Source organism: Vigna umbellata, chromosome 4, assembly GCF_029865625.1.
Source record: "Vigna umbellata cultivar VRB3 chromosome 4, Vumbellata_1.0, whole genome shotgun sequence".
Lineage (NCBI taxonomy): Eukaryota > Viridiplantae > Streptophyta > Magnoliopsida > Fabales > Fabaceae > Vigna > Vigna umbellata.
In genome coordinates, this window is record NC_142168.1 from 21,127,618 (window position 1) to 21,142,498 (window position 14,881).

Here is a 14,881-nt window from a genome sequence, read left to right on the forward strand (position 1 = left end):
ACAATCATCAAAAGGAAAAAAAATCCAACTACTTTATTAACTTGACCCTACCACAAACCGAAAATGCAACATGATCAACATAACTTGTCAACAATGATGTATCATGTGGACCTCCAAGAAATCTACCTACTTCATGTTCTTCTTAAACAATATCTATGTGTTACTCAACAACATTATACTGATCTTCATTAACATCCTCTTACTGCTTATCAAGATAAGAATGAGAAATGGCGTCGCTTCTCCAAGACTACCCCTTCGACGAGTAAATGATGTAGATCTCCTTTTGTTTTCACCTTGTATAGAACTCTCACAAAAGTATGTAGAGACACCTCGAGTTATTGCCATTTTGATAACGAACAAATTAAGAAAAAAAGTTAAAACCATTACGTGTAACAAATAACTAAATTTAAAGAGAATAAATAAAAAAACAACAACCCATATAAATCCTAAAACCATAACAAATAAACAAACCCTAAACCCTAAAGTATAAACTCTAACGAAGAATAGACAAAATCCACTAAATTAAAATAAATTAATAAAACCATAAGCCATTAAAAATAAATTAAAACAAAATTTTAAAAAGATATTAAAATATATATAATCATTATTTTAATTTTTCTTTAATTTTTTTATTTATTTTTAATTGCTTATGGTTTTTTTAAATTTTAAATTTTATTTATTTTATAGGTTGTTGTTTAGAGTTTAGTATATATATATATATATATATGGGACTTTGAAATTTAGTCTAATCTCGAATTTAGAGATAATATCAGATTTTAAATAAGGAGTTCATTGGTTCTCAATGAAACATTTACAAATTTAGATAATAGTTTAGGAAACGAAGGTACCTTATATAGTTTGGTGGCACGAAATGCTTGAAGGTTGATTGTGGGAGTGTATGAAGATGTGCTATGCAGTGATGTAAGTGAAAGAAGTGATGAAGAGGAAGAGGAAGTAGGTGATGCGACATTAGAATTTAGGAGAAAAGATGAGTAAATAAAAGTGAATGGGTGAAGGTAAATATAGAAGAGAAAAATAAATTGCCTCTGTAAAAAGGACAATTTAAATATTTCAAAAAGTTTGAAAGTATATGAAAAAAAACTTCCAAGTACACGAAGAAAGTCCCAGAAAATAAATGTGTAGAAACCTTTCTATCTTCAAATCCAACTGCCTTTTCATCTCAGAATACCTCTTTCCTCTGTTTCTTTTTTCACGTCCTTTGAGCATGGTACCCACACAATCCTTCTAATTTTCAACAACAATTCCACTTTTGCACGTACACTGCTTCAGACCTATCATTCATATTTCCTCTGCCAAAAATTAAACAAATTAAATAGAAACCATAAAAAGATAACGTAAAAAAATAGAAATTTAAAAAAAACTCATGTTAAAAGGCAAAGAATAGAAAACTCAACTACTAATTAAATTCTTTTAGTTTTTTTTAATATTTTGCAACAACAAATTTTTTTCATAAGAATTATCTTATATCATTAAAAAAGAAAATAAAAAAAGTATTTTTACAAGCAAAATTAAGACTAGAAATCATCAAATTCATATCGAAGATCTTTATTTGAATTACAACTTACCATTTACTATAAAAATATATTTATAGAAAAAGGAAAACATACAGGATTTATCACACATCACATTTCATACAATAGTTAAACAAATATCCTTAACATACCATGAACCTAAACCCAATCATCCAGATATATGTATTGATGTTAAACTATGATAAGTTTTTGCACTTGTAGTAATGGAACAACTGCCCCCCTCCCCCAAGCTACCACACAAGTCTAATGTGTTTACCACCTATGGACAAAGAATACCAGACCATAAACTAGGACCTTCTGCTACTCCTCATCACATAATCCCCTTCTCTATCTGAGATGAAGCGATTAATATTAGAGTGTTAGGATAAATTCCCCTAAAATCTCACTAGTCAAAACCCCTAAAATGAGCCAAAAACCATACAAAATCACACCCTATTAACCACCAACCAATTCGAAGTCAGATTTCTACTAATTTAAAGCTAGAACAAGCTTTAAATGACCCTAGAACAAAATCAAAAACTCAATTCTTCCTATTCGACCCTTACTTCAAAATCTCACCTATCAAAACCTCCTCTTAAGGTTCAAAATCAACCTACAATTTAGCCTACTCTTTACTTCTCAATACAACATCAAATTTTTATCATTGCTCTTCAAAACCGATAGACGCACAAGATTAATCAAGTACAAATCAACATCATCCATGGCATCATACATCAAATAACTAAGTACTATCATTAAAGAATCAATGACACTAAAACAATCATTGTCATTAAAACCAAATTAACATAACATCGTATCAACCACCACTCATACCTGTAAATTAAATTTATAAAAATCACTAGCTTCCCTCACCTGATTCGAAAAACTGTCACAACTCTATACAACGTACTACCCCTACCTTAGCTCAAGAAACTCTAAAAACACCTACAAATCATATAATCATGATTAGAGCAAGTCCTTAGGACGTTTGATCGATAAGGAGCTAGAAATAGAGATAAGATGACACATGCGTTCAAACTATTTGATGTGCGTTAAACATAAATATTAAAGAAAAAAAGGAGTAGAAACTAACTTACCCAATAGGAAAAATTGATTAGTAGATAATAGAGAACTCACTGTTGTGATCTCCTAGACACTTTATGATCATCAAATAAATGTCTCAGAAAGCTTATAGAGAAGGGAAAATAAATTCAAAGAATGAGTTAGAGAGACAACAGGTATTTCAGATAATGAGACGCATTTATGAAATCTTATTTATATTATTGAATTATTTTAACATTAAAATGTCTGGTCTCATTATTTTAAGATACTTATAAATTCTAATACTCTATTTTCTAGGTTCTTACAAAAGTAAAGTAAAGAGACTAAAAATATGTCTTATACTAACAATTTTTTTATTATATTATTGTATCCATAGACACTAGTTATTATGTTTAAATATTCTTATTTATAATTACATTGATAATCTTTCAATAAGTTTCTTTTTGTCCAATAAAAAATCGATTTAACCATGATATTTTTGTAATTGTTATTATATGGAAATGTGAACCATTTATGAGAAGAAAATTATTAAATCAAATTTAGAAATCCAAATAATTAGTCACTATATTAATTATGTAAATATTAATTAAAAAATTTTGGTGTGTAAAATAGTCTTTTTTACAAATAAAAAAATTATAATTAGTTAGTTAATTAGACTTTAAATTGGTTATTGTCATTAGTTTTAAAAGTTTTAGATATTTAATATTATTGATTTTAAATTAGTCTCAAATTTTAAATTAAAAACTAATTTAGTGACAAAAAAATGTAATAATATTAGAAACCAATTTACACTCTAATTATTATGAATAATAATAATTTTTTTAGTTTATAAAATAGTATTTAAATTAGTTAATATAATGACTAATTATTATTCATTTCTTAAATTAATTATTATTTATAAAATAGTATTTAAATTTTTTTCTTTACGCTCCTAAAATTTTGTTTTCTATGTCATATATTTTCTATTAAATGGTGATATGCTGAATTAGAAAAATCACTAAGCCATCACGAAATACAGAATAATAAGAAAAATAAAGGATAAGGAAAAAGAATATGAATGAATACACTGGAGAGAAAAAACATATTTTAATCTAAAATCTTTAGTTACTTTTTTTTTTTTGAGATTCCATTTACAAGAATTATTTCTATATTGAAAAAAGTATACGAATATTGAAATTTACCATAAGAATGGTCAATATTGATCTTAATATCACAGGAAAGTAATTCCTATTATAAGGAATATGAAAATTATTTATTTAAAATAATAATAATAATCATAATAATAATAAGAAAAAAAAAATCAAAATTTAAACACAAGTTTAAAATAATGTTACCTGCTTTAGTTTGTACCGATCTTGAAAACTTTCACTATTGTCATGTCATAAAGAGCGTCTCCCAAATTATTTAAGAAGTTGAAATATGCATCACACCAAGAATGTCTTATTAAGATTGAGCCAAACACTCCCCAAAAGCTTATATTATGTCATTAATATAATATAAACTTTTGGGGAAGATTCATTAATCACATGCAAGAGAGGAAGGTAGTAGAAAGGAAAAAAACACATTAAGGTATTCGTACAGAAGATGACTCAAAAATCAATAATTATGTCATTTCCAACGTTTTGAAGATTCATCAAATTATTGTAAGACTAACAACTTCACAATCACAATAGGCTTCCTCAACAACCATTACAAAATAAAAATGGAGAAGAAATAAACATTTAAAGAAAATAAATGTTTAGAAATCTTCCTCAGTTATCGATATCCAGAGTACCTCTTTCCTCTCTTTTTTTTGTCCTTTGAGCATACCCTCACAATCATTCTAATCTTCGAATTCCATTTCCTCTGCCAAAAATTAAGCAAATTATATTAATTTCGCCAGAAATAGAAACAACAAAAAGATAACGTAAAAAAACAAATTCAAAGCAAACTTATATTAAAAGGCAAAGGAATAGAAGACTCCAATAATTTAAGTTACTACTAATTAAATTCTTTCAATTTATTTTATACTTTGTAAAAAAAATCATTTGTCGTAAAAGAATTATCTTGTATGATTATCAAGGCAAATAAAAAAGTGTTTGTAGAAGCCAAATTAAAACTAGAAATCTTCAAATTCATATTGGAGATCTTTACTTAAATTACAACTTACCATTTATTATAAATAATGTATTTATAGAAATAGTTATATCTATCATCCATGAAACTAATATTGCAATGTTTAAACATACAAAAGAAAAACCAACTTATTATGAGAATGTCAACAATTTTGAGACAAGATTGAAAGAGATAAAAATAAAGAGACTGATAATATGTCTTATGCTAACGATTTTTTATTATTTTATTCTATCCATAGACATTAGTTATTATCTTTAAGTAATATTCTTATTTTCAATTACATAGTTAATCTTTCATTAAATTTCTTTTTATGTAATAAAAAGTCGATTTAACCATAATATTTTTGTAATTGTTATTATTTGGAAATGTGAATCATTTATGACAAGAAACTCATTAATCAAATTTAGAAATCAAAATAATTAATTATGTGGATAACAAAAAATAAAAATTTTAACACAAGGTTAAAATAATGTTACCTGTAGCTATGTTTTGTAGCAGATTTTGAAAACTTTCACTGTTGTCATGACATAAAGAGTGTCTCCTAAATTATTTAAGAACTTGAAATATGCATGACGCAAAGAATGTACTATTAAGATTGAGCCAAACACTCCCCAAAAGCTTATAGCAAATCCAATTGTCATACTTATATAATATTCACGATTGAAAATCAAATTGTCATCCTCTTGAAATTTAATAATTGGTCCTTGTCTTGCCACTCCATCAATGCACAATTCCTTTAATGGTGGTCCACAGAGATCAACATTATCTTCATATTTCGATGCATCGAAACTCTGTAATTGTGTGCCAGTTGGAATTTTTCCAGATAAATTATTATGTGACAAATCTAACATACTGAGTCGGTCAATTTGAGCAAGACTCGAAGGAATAGAACCAACAAGTTGGTTTCGTGACAAATCAAGAAATTCAAGTGATGTTAACTCTCCAACATTTGAAGGAATTTTCCCTGTCAATTGGTTTCTTGATAGATTCAATGACACCAATCCAAGTAAACCCTCAATTTCTTTTGGAATTTCTCCTGATAATTGATTGCTTGAGAGATCAATGCTATTTAAAAGTGATAATCCCATATTTGTGAACATTTGTTCTGAACCTTTCCACATTAATAATGTATTCAAATTGTATGAAAAGTAAACTTTGATACCACTAGTGTTGACCAAATATTGATGAGCTTGATAATAATCTCTCAAAGAAGTCATTTGAGCCATTGAGAAAAAGTTTTTTATGCATTTAGGAATTTGTCCAGATAGATTGTTTAGCGAGAGATCTAAGAGTTGAATATTTTTTAGATAACAAATTTGCAATGGTAAATTTCCAGAGAAATAATTGCTTTTCAAGCTTAAAAATTGCAACTTTAATAATTCCTTCCCAATCCAATTTGGAATAGATCCTGATAATCTATTTTCTGCTATGTCTACCATCACCAACTGTGTGCAATTCTTCAAGAAGGAAGGAATTTTACCTGTTAAATTATTGCTTCTCAATAACAAAACTTGAAGTTCAAGGAGTGATCCCATTGAAGAAGGAATCTCTCCTGAAAACTTGTTCTGACTCATATTTAAGTAAGCCAATGACTTCAAATGGGTCCAACAGTCTGGAATTTGTCCAGAAAACTTATTATTTGAAAGGTCTAATTGGTATAAAGATTCAGCTACACCATTAGAACATAAAAATGAAAAAGAATTTGTGAATTTATTGTTTGATAGATCAAGAGATATTGAGCCTCGTAAAAATGGCGGAACATGACCTTCAAATTGATTTGATGCAAGTCTAAGAAAATAATAATGATTTTCTATTGGCAAATTTGGAATCGTACCTTGTAAATTATTGTGTGAAATATCAATACTCATCCAATTTGACAATCCAAATTTGGTCCAAAACCATTTTGGAATGGTACCTAATATTTCATTATTTGAAATGTCAAGATAAATAAATTCATTTTGTTTCTCTAGCCATTTGGGAAACAATGGACCAAGCTTGCAAGACCTCAATTCAATACTATATAATTGAAAAGTTGAAGCCCAATTTTGAGTAAAAGTAAGTAAGTTATCTGACAACATCAATACCCTTAACTTTGTCATATTAAAAAAATGAGAGTCAGTTAACACACCTTTCAAAGAGTTTGACTTCAAGGATAATACCTCAAGTTCTGTTGGAAATCGAAGATCTTCAGAAATTGTCCCATTTAGCTTGTTACTATCAAGGTACAATTCTTTTAATGATGGGAACATTGTTGCGAGGTTGCGAGGCAAAGTACCCCTAATTTGATTCATGCCTAGATCTAAACTTTGCAATGATGAGGATAAGTGATGCATTATTGTTGGAAGGTTTTCACTTAAACTGTTACTAAATAGGTTCAATGAACGCAAAACAGTACCATTGTGAAGTAATTTTGGAACTCCATCCAATCGATTTCCTGATATATCCAACGTTTCCAACTTTGAAAATATTGAAAAATCAGGTAATGTGCCATTGAATTTATTCTGACGGAGATATAAATTTCGCAATGAGTATCTAGAACATCCAGACAAATGATTAAATATCACTGTGAGATCTTCACTCAACTTATTATCAGACAAATCTAATAACTCTAAAGTACATGTGCTCCCAAATGATTTTGGAACACCACCTTCTAAAGAGTTAGATCCAATTGACAACTGCTCTAAATGAGATGGCAATCTAGTGCCTTCAGGTATCTTCCCACTCAATTGATTGTCAGAAAGATCCAACTTTTTTAAATTTGAAAATGCTGAAAGGTCAGGTACGGAGTCTCTGATTTGATTCGATTTCAAACTCAACTCTTGTAGTGAGTATCTAACACAAGCACTGGAGAAATTATAAAGAATTGACGAAAGGTCTTCGGTAATATTGTTTCCAAACATGTCTAATGAACTTAGGGTGCATATATTCATGAATGATTTCAAATCTTCACCCTTGAACACATTATTGGAGAGGTCAAGGTGCTCAAGCGAATTCATGGCCAAGCCAAAATGATTTGATGTCAAACCCTTCAAGAGGTTCGAACTAAGGTCAAGCTCAACAAGGTTGGAAGTGGTGTTTGACAGCCACGGGAATATCATCGGTTGTGTGAAGGAGTTACGAGAAAGATCGAGGACAGATAGAGAAGTAGAAAAATTGAAGTTGGAAGGGTTGAATGAAAGGAGGAAATGATCGGAAAGGCCACATTCAATTAAACTCAGTTCTCTTAGTTTTGGTAGGTTGGCAATGGTTCGAAGGCAGCTAGGAGAAGTGTTAAAATTAGATATGGAAATGAAGGAAAGATGGGTTAAAGAATTAAGATTAGATAACCATTGATCTCTACTGACAATTTTGAGAGCACTATCATATCCTCCAAGATAGAGTTTATTCAAATTTGAAAGGTTTCCAAGTTGGGAAGGAATGTATCCTTCAAAAGAATTGTAGCTGAGATCAAGATATTGCAGCCCAGAGAGATTTCCAAGTTGGGAAGGAATGAATCCTTCAAAAGAATTGCACCTGAGATCAAGATACTCCAATCGAGAGAGATTTCCAAGTTGAGGAGGAATTGGACCCTCCAAATAATTATCAGCAAGATTCAAATATTTCAAATGAGAAAGAGAACTTATCTGAGTTGGAATTTGTCCGCTAAAAAAACATGAAGAGAGATCAAGATATCTCAAGTTGGTAAGAGAGCCAAGAAACTCTGGAATATTAGTGTGTCGAAAAGAATTGAAACTGAGGTTCAAATACTGTAAGTGTCGTAACTCCATTAACGACTTGTGGATCTCTCCGCTGATGTAACGCCGAGAGACTCCATTATACTGTCCAGGAAGGTGAAGGCTTATAATATGAGCGGTGAGGTTGGTGTAGCGAATCCCCTCCCATTGACAACAGTCGGAAATGGTCCAAGACGAGAGCATGCCGTAATCATCAACAATGGCAGCCTTGAATTGAAGGAGTGCTTCCCTCTCCTTTGGAAGGCATCTGATATGGTGTTGTCCAAAAGCAACCTGCAACACCACACTCACCACAAACATAAACATCATTACTTTCAGAATATTCATCATCAAACAGAGAGAGTGAATAGTATAGAATTAGATTGATATGTGTTCTGAATTTAGCACTCCCAATACCCACATTTATACTCACACCAACTCCTTCATTACCTATTCTTCTCACTCTTCTGCATTTCAATAATATCAATTGACTACGAAGAAGACTTGTGTATTTTCATTTTAAACGACAATATTATATGAAAATCAAAACATCAAACTCCTCCTTACAAATAATTAATGAATTGCAAGTTAATATTTGAAAACAAAATTAAGAAAGTGCTCTCAAAATTAAAAAAATTGTAAGTTCCACTAAATACTTAGAAAATATTTTAATAGTGAAAGCTTATGTCACCATTGTTGTAAAATTTGAATATAATATTACAAAATATCTTGTACAGAGGACGTTGATGTTGTTCGGCAATATTTTCATTCCGTTTCTTTCGCAAGGATTGTATTTTTGATTTTTCTGTTCCCGCAAGGCTTGTGATTGAGTTGTTGAACTCTTCCTTAAGCCACGACGTATTTTCCTGGTTTAGTATTTTCCTGGTTTAATGGACACGTTCACTCACTCCTAACTCTATAAATAAAGTCTTTACTTTTAAAACATTGTCAGAAATCATTTTTTTCTTATTTTCTCTTTTCATAGTTTCAATTTTTTTTTAAATATTTTGAATTAATTTTTATTTTTTTAGAGATTCTTGTTACTGCTTTTGTTCGTAATCTTATTCTTTTTAATTTGGGGTATTGGGACAAAATGTAAAAAATATTGCCAAATTAAAAAGGAAACTTCAATACATCTTGTCATTATATTGGAAAATTAGACATTGGTCTTTATTCAAATAAAATGACATGCATGGGAACGCCTCCACTTTTCCACCCTTGTCACTTTTCTCATTATCAATGGTGGGAAATTTTTTGGAACAATAATTCTATTCCAACCGATTGACTTATCCGAAGACTTGTGAAAAAGAAAGGTAACTTACATGAACTGAAAATTTTTAAATTAAACGACAATTTTATGTGAAAAATAATCGATCAAATGTTTCCTTAGGTAATCGTCTTTTAACTTTTAACAAGTTCTAATATTTGCAATAGCTTCTTTTATGAATAGCAAGATGGTTAATTTGACAAAAAAATAACGTTATTTATTTCCATGTAGAAATAAAACGTTATATAAAATAAATATCATTAGGAAATTTATATTTTGTCTGATTTTTATTAAAATTTGTGAAATTATTTTTAATTTTTTTTATAAATTTTTTAAATTCTACGAAAAAAATTATTTAAATAATAAAAATCCAGATAGGTCAACTTAATTTTTTTATTAAATGACAATTTTATATAAAACATAATCCATAAAATATTTCCTTAAAAAATAGTGACAGAAATATAAGTTAGTATTTTAAAGTTAATAAAACTAAAAGGCAACTCAGTGAAAGGCGAAAAGAATATTTAAATCATCTAATGTCAAAACTATTAAATAATATAGAACTATTGAATGTGACAGTAACATGTGCGAATGTTGGAGGAATCAAAATAAAAATAAAATGAAGGAGAAAAGACTACGAATGAAGTGTATGCAAAATGTGAATTGCAATAAACTAATTAAAATGAACTGCCACTTGGAAAGAAAGCTCTCGAAAATAAATATGTCACTAGTATAAAAACAACTTTAGAAAACGTCTAATATGCCTCGGTTTCGGAAGAACCGGTGCCTATACATGATACTAATTCGGTTATGAAACCACCCGAGGCATAAACCTCTATGCAACTCACCTGCTCTCGCTGCTGCCCTCTGCTGTTCTTTGCAAGTCAGACTGACAAAGTGATACCGCCTCGGTCCGTTGCAGAACCGGCACTAGTACAGTTAACGAAAACGGCACCGGTTCTTTTTGTTAATAGATCGCGGTTCAAGAACCGATGCATATACAGACGAGGTAGAAAGGGATAAGTTTTTGGCCTCGGTTCGGAACCGAGTCAAAAAAAGGTACGATTTTGCCCCGGTTCACAGAGAACCGAAGCAGTAGGGTTACTTTTTTCTCTGTCCAGAAGGAACCGAGGCAGTAGAGTGGTTATAATTTATTTTTTTGGTTTTGTCTGTGAAAAGGTTATAATTTATTTTTTTTGGTTTTGTCTGTGAAACGTTGTTTCTCAAGCTTCGAGTTCTCCAGGCAAGCAAGCAAGATATCTTCACTCTCGAGAAAGGTCCCCACCACCCAACAACCGTTCAGATCACCACCCAACAACCGTTCGGACCACCACCCAACAACCGTGCCACCTTTACCGGACCACCACAAACCACCACGCGAAGTCTTCTTCTCCAACAACATTCTCCAGAATCACGCCGCTGTCCAAGGCAACCTGCAAGAAACCAAACCAGAAAATCAAGACGCCGCCACGACTGCAGATCAGAAAGGAGGGAACCAGAAAAGAAACCATTATCGGACCACCACAGAACCACCGGAGAACCAAGACGCCGCCGGGACTCCACCAATCTTCAACACTCCATCCATCAGACCACCTTTACCGGACCACCACAGAACCACCGCGAGAGCCCTCTCTCTCCTTCGCGCAACCTGCAATATTTCCCCCAATCTCTTTCTCTCCTTCGCATTGAACCACCGCGACTTCACCAATCTCTCGATCTCCTTCGCACCACAGAGCACCATCTTTCCCCCAATCTTCACTGTCAATGATACCGTCAGCAAACCCTAAATCAAACTCCCCCAATCTCACTTCGCGCAACCCCATTCAACCCTAAATCAAAGGCAGCAGTGTCGGACGCAGGCGGCAGGGAACCAATGGCGTAACGGCGCAAGGACGAGGCGCGGGCAAGGAGAGATTGGGATCGGAGGAACCAATGACAAAACTACAGAGGAAGAATGGGAGATGAGATTGGGATCGGAGGAACTTCTTCGTCCCTAAGATTGGCAAGGAGAGGGTTTAATAAAATGTTGAAGAAAGAAGCTTCATTTTGGGGCAGAGAGGAGAAGAACACGGGAAAGGTACGGGTTTGGAAAGCATATTATACCCCCTAGAGGCAATAAAGCACTATATGCTTCCATTAAAAATAGCACTCGATGCCATAAGATGACTTGCCGTGTGGAAGAAGCGTGTCAGTGATGTGGCAGAGGCTTTATGCCTCGGTTCTGCTCCCACCCGAGGTAGTATCAATTTTTAAAAAGCTGTCAGCCCAAAAGTCTTGGGTTTTAGACACCGGTTCTGCCTGTAACCGAGATCGTAACGTTGTTTTACTTCGGTCCTGCATGCAACCGAGGCATATAAGGTTCCCTTATTTTCAAATCTGCCACCGCGCTTTGATAGACAGCGGTTTTGTATGAAATGAGGTATATTGTGCGATTTTAAAAGCAAATATTGTACTAGTGCGGTGTCTAAAGGCTATACGACTTCGGTCTACAACGAAACCGAGGCATAAAACTCTCTGATTCCAACTCGGTTAGTTTAGAGGCGGTGCTGAAATATGATACAATCTCGGTTTTGGATGAAACCGAGGCATATATAATAATTTTGAATTTTTTTAAAGATGTTTAGGCATTGGGTTTGAGTAGAATCGCGTTAGTAGCTGGCCTACGGCTTCGGGTTTCTTTGAAACCGAGGTAATATCGTTTGTTTTATTTTTACCAAACCGATTAACAGTGCTTTGTCTTCCACCCTCTTCTCTGAGAGTTCTCTCTTCCACCAGCCGTTCTTTCTCTTCGACCAGCCCTTTCTCTTCGACCAGAGCAACCTCGGTTTCGTTTTCGGTTTACCGCTGCAAGGCGAACTGCTGCAAGGCGAACCTCGGTTTCGATTTTTGTCGCGGGTGGCCTTTGTCGTCTTCTCCGTGCATCCACCGCCGTGCCGCTACAGTTCCACCCCCTCCTTCACCTCCACTGTCTCCGGCGAAGTGTTGTCCAGGTTGGGTGGCTCTATTTCTCTCGCAAACAGTAGGAGTATTCTCTCCAAGCGTTGCTTCTGCCATCGTTCCCGCCTCTCCACCGTCGCTCCACTACCTTTGCTGCCGTTGTTTACCGCCACGGTAAGTTCTTTACAATTTCATTTGTATATGGTGATTGATATTTGTTTGAATGAAGAAAGGAATGTCTATGGTTATTGATATTGGTTTGTTTCCTTGATTTTTTCCCCTTGATTAGAATTAATTTTCTCCCCATTGAAGCATGAATTAGTGTGATTCTATAATTAATGCACCAGATTTTCGATCCATGCTGGCTTATTTGTTATTGTATGGAGACAATGGTGGTAGTATCTCTGTTGTGGATGTTGTCTTTGGCGTGTACATTGGGTGGTGGAAGCTGACAATTCACGAAATGGGACCCAAACTTGGAACAACATCTCGATGCTATCTTTTCTTTGTTTTTTGTTTTTTTTACCTGCCTTTGCTGTCAAGACAAAAATGATAAGCTTTGAAATTTGTATTCTTTTGTTATTCTTTTTTGTGTATGAGATATCCTTCTGTTTTGGAAAATAATACAAAATGTGTAGCAGGCAAATCATATACAATGAGAAACCGGATAGAGAGAAATTGAATATTCTTCTGTTTTTTCTTCTCACCATTTCCTTCTAAATTAAGAGCCCCATTTCTCCAACCATTTTAGGGTGTCTCGCATGTGGAACTTGGAATATTGCTTGATAACCTCACATGCCCAGTTGGTCGACTATCACATAATTCACAAAAAATGAAACAAAATGGGACTTCCTCTGTACAATTTTAAAAAATAGAACCATATTGGACGAAAATGGAATCAACATTGGCATGCAGATATAGAAGAAAAATACCCTATTACATTAAAATATGCAGATATTCTGAATACACTATTTAAAATTTACAAAAAGAAAAATATGAATTAAAAATAAAAATATGAATTAAAAATTTTACATTAAATAAAAATAAATTAAATAACATATAAGGAAAAAAATACTTTTAAGTCTTAAAGTTATATTTACCAATTCACTCACATGAGTCATTCTAATTACTTCTAATTATAATTAAATAAAAAAACTACTCTGAGAGTGGTAAGTGGTTAAGAAAATTAGGTAAAGAAGAGGTTAATTTAAGAGGTTGGAACGAAAATGCACATTATCAAGAGAATAAAAGAGATGAGAATTTTACTATTTAAATGGGGTAATGCAATTTATAATATGAAAAACTCTAAATTAACTCATGACTAAATTTAAAATTTTAATACTTATGAAAAACATTTCATAGTTGCTTTTAATAGTATTTGACTGTGGTGATTTTAATAGTTGTTTGCTTTTATTTGATGTTGTATGTAGCATATGTAATTATTTGTTTATTTTGGATATATTCTTGTTTTTAATTAGCCTTAGATTCCCGTTTGAGATTCAATACAAAAATTATTTACTATCTTCAGATTCTTCTAAACAAATGTACCTTTTAAAAATGAATACAAAGGAGATGGTAATAATAATTTATAAGTATTGAATCTTGAATTGTCCGGCTGGACAGTTTAAGAAGAGTAATAACTTTTTATAGTTTATTATAACATATCAATTTTATTATACATGTCTTAAATTCATGAAAATTTTAAGTTGTGTTTTGTATTGATCTTCGGGTGCATATTTGATTGTGATTTATAATCACTTTCATTTCGTGTAACCTGAAGACCAATGCGAAATGCTGGCAAAATTTCGTCAGGATATTCTTGCCACAACTATTGGACGACCTGAGCACTCAGGACGGGTGCGTGGTGCCAGGACTGGCATAGGCATACGACAGTTTTTTGGGTCTTCCACGCGTCCATATTCATACGAAAAGATGAAGGAGGAAATAAGAAAAGAGATGACGCAGGAGATCACAAAGAAGGTTCGAGCAGAGTTGTATGATGAAGTTGCTGAAATGGTTGCGCGCCAGTTCCAGCAGCATTATGAGGATTATGACAATCGTTCTCCACCATCTCCTGTAGCGGAACATGTTGTGCCCCCTACAGGTAAACTTATTTATTTTTGGTTACTAATTTACTTTTTGCATAAACTAACATTTAATTTGAATGGTAGAAGCGGTAAAGGAAGTTGCTTAGCTGCTGGTGCCCCAGGGGACGACATGGATGACATTCGTCCATGTCAGTTATATATTCTCTC

At 32.6% G+C, this 14,881-nt stretch overlaps 1 protein-coding gene across 2 annotated transcripts; it reads right to left on the reverse strand.

The window, feature by feature from the left end:
* Nucleotides 1–5,191: 5,191 nt before the first annotated feature.
* On the reverse strand, nt 5,192–9,813 carry LOC148199520 (receptor-like protein EIX2). Of its 2 annotated transcripts, none has more exons than XM_088114254.1 (2): nt 8,223–9,813; nt 5,192–8,150 (listed from the first exon to the last, which is right to left on the reverse strand). In XM_088114254.1, exons 1-2 carry the CDS (start codon nt 8,771–8,773, stop codon nt 5,192–5,194), a joined length of 3,510 nt encoding a protein of 1,169 aa, XP_087970380.1. In that variant the 5' UTR covers nt 8,774–9,813. The 2 variants fall into 2 exon arrangements, with proteins under 2 accessions (XP_087970380.1, XP_087970381.1); XM_088114255.1 differs by having other exon boundaries at nt 5,192–7,663; nt 7,739–9,813.
* Between the last annotated feature and the right edge of the window lie 5,068 nt (nt 9,814–14,881).

Coding starts and splice junctions, on each gene's coding strand:
- LOC148199520 (XM_088114254.1), bottom strand. CDS start 8,773: ATGATGAATATTCTGAAAGTAATGATGTTTATGTTTGTGGTGAGTGTG. Junction 8,151..8,222: donor TTGGAGTATCTTGATCTCAG/GTGCAATTCTTT, acceptor TCTTGATCTCAG/CTACAATTCTTTTGAAGGAT.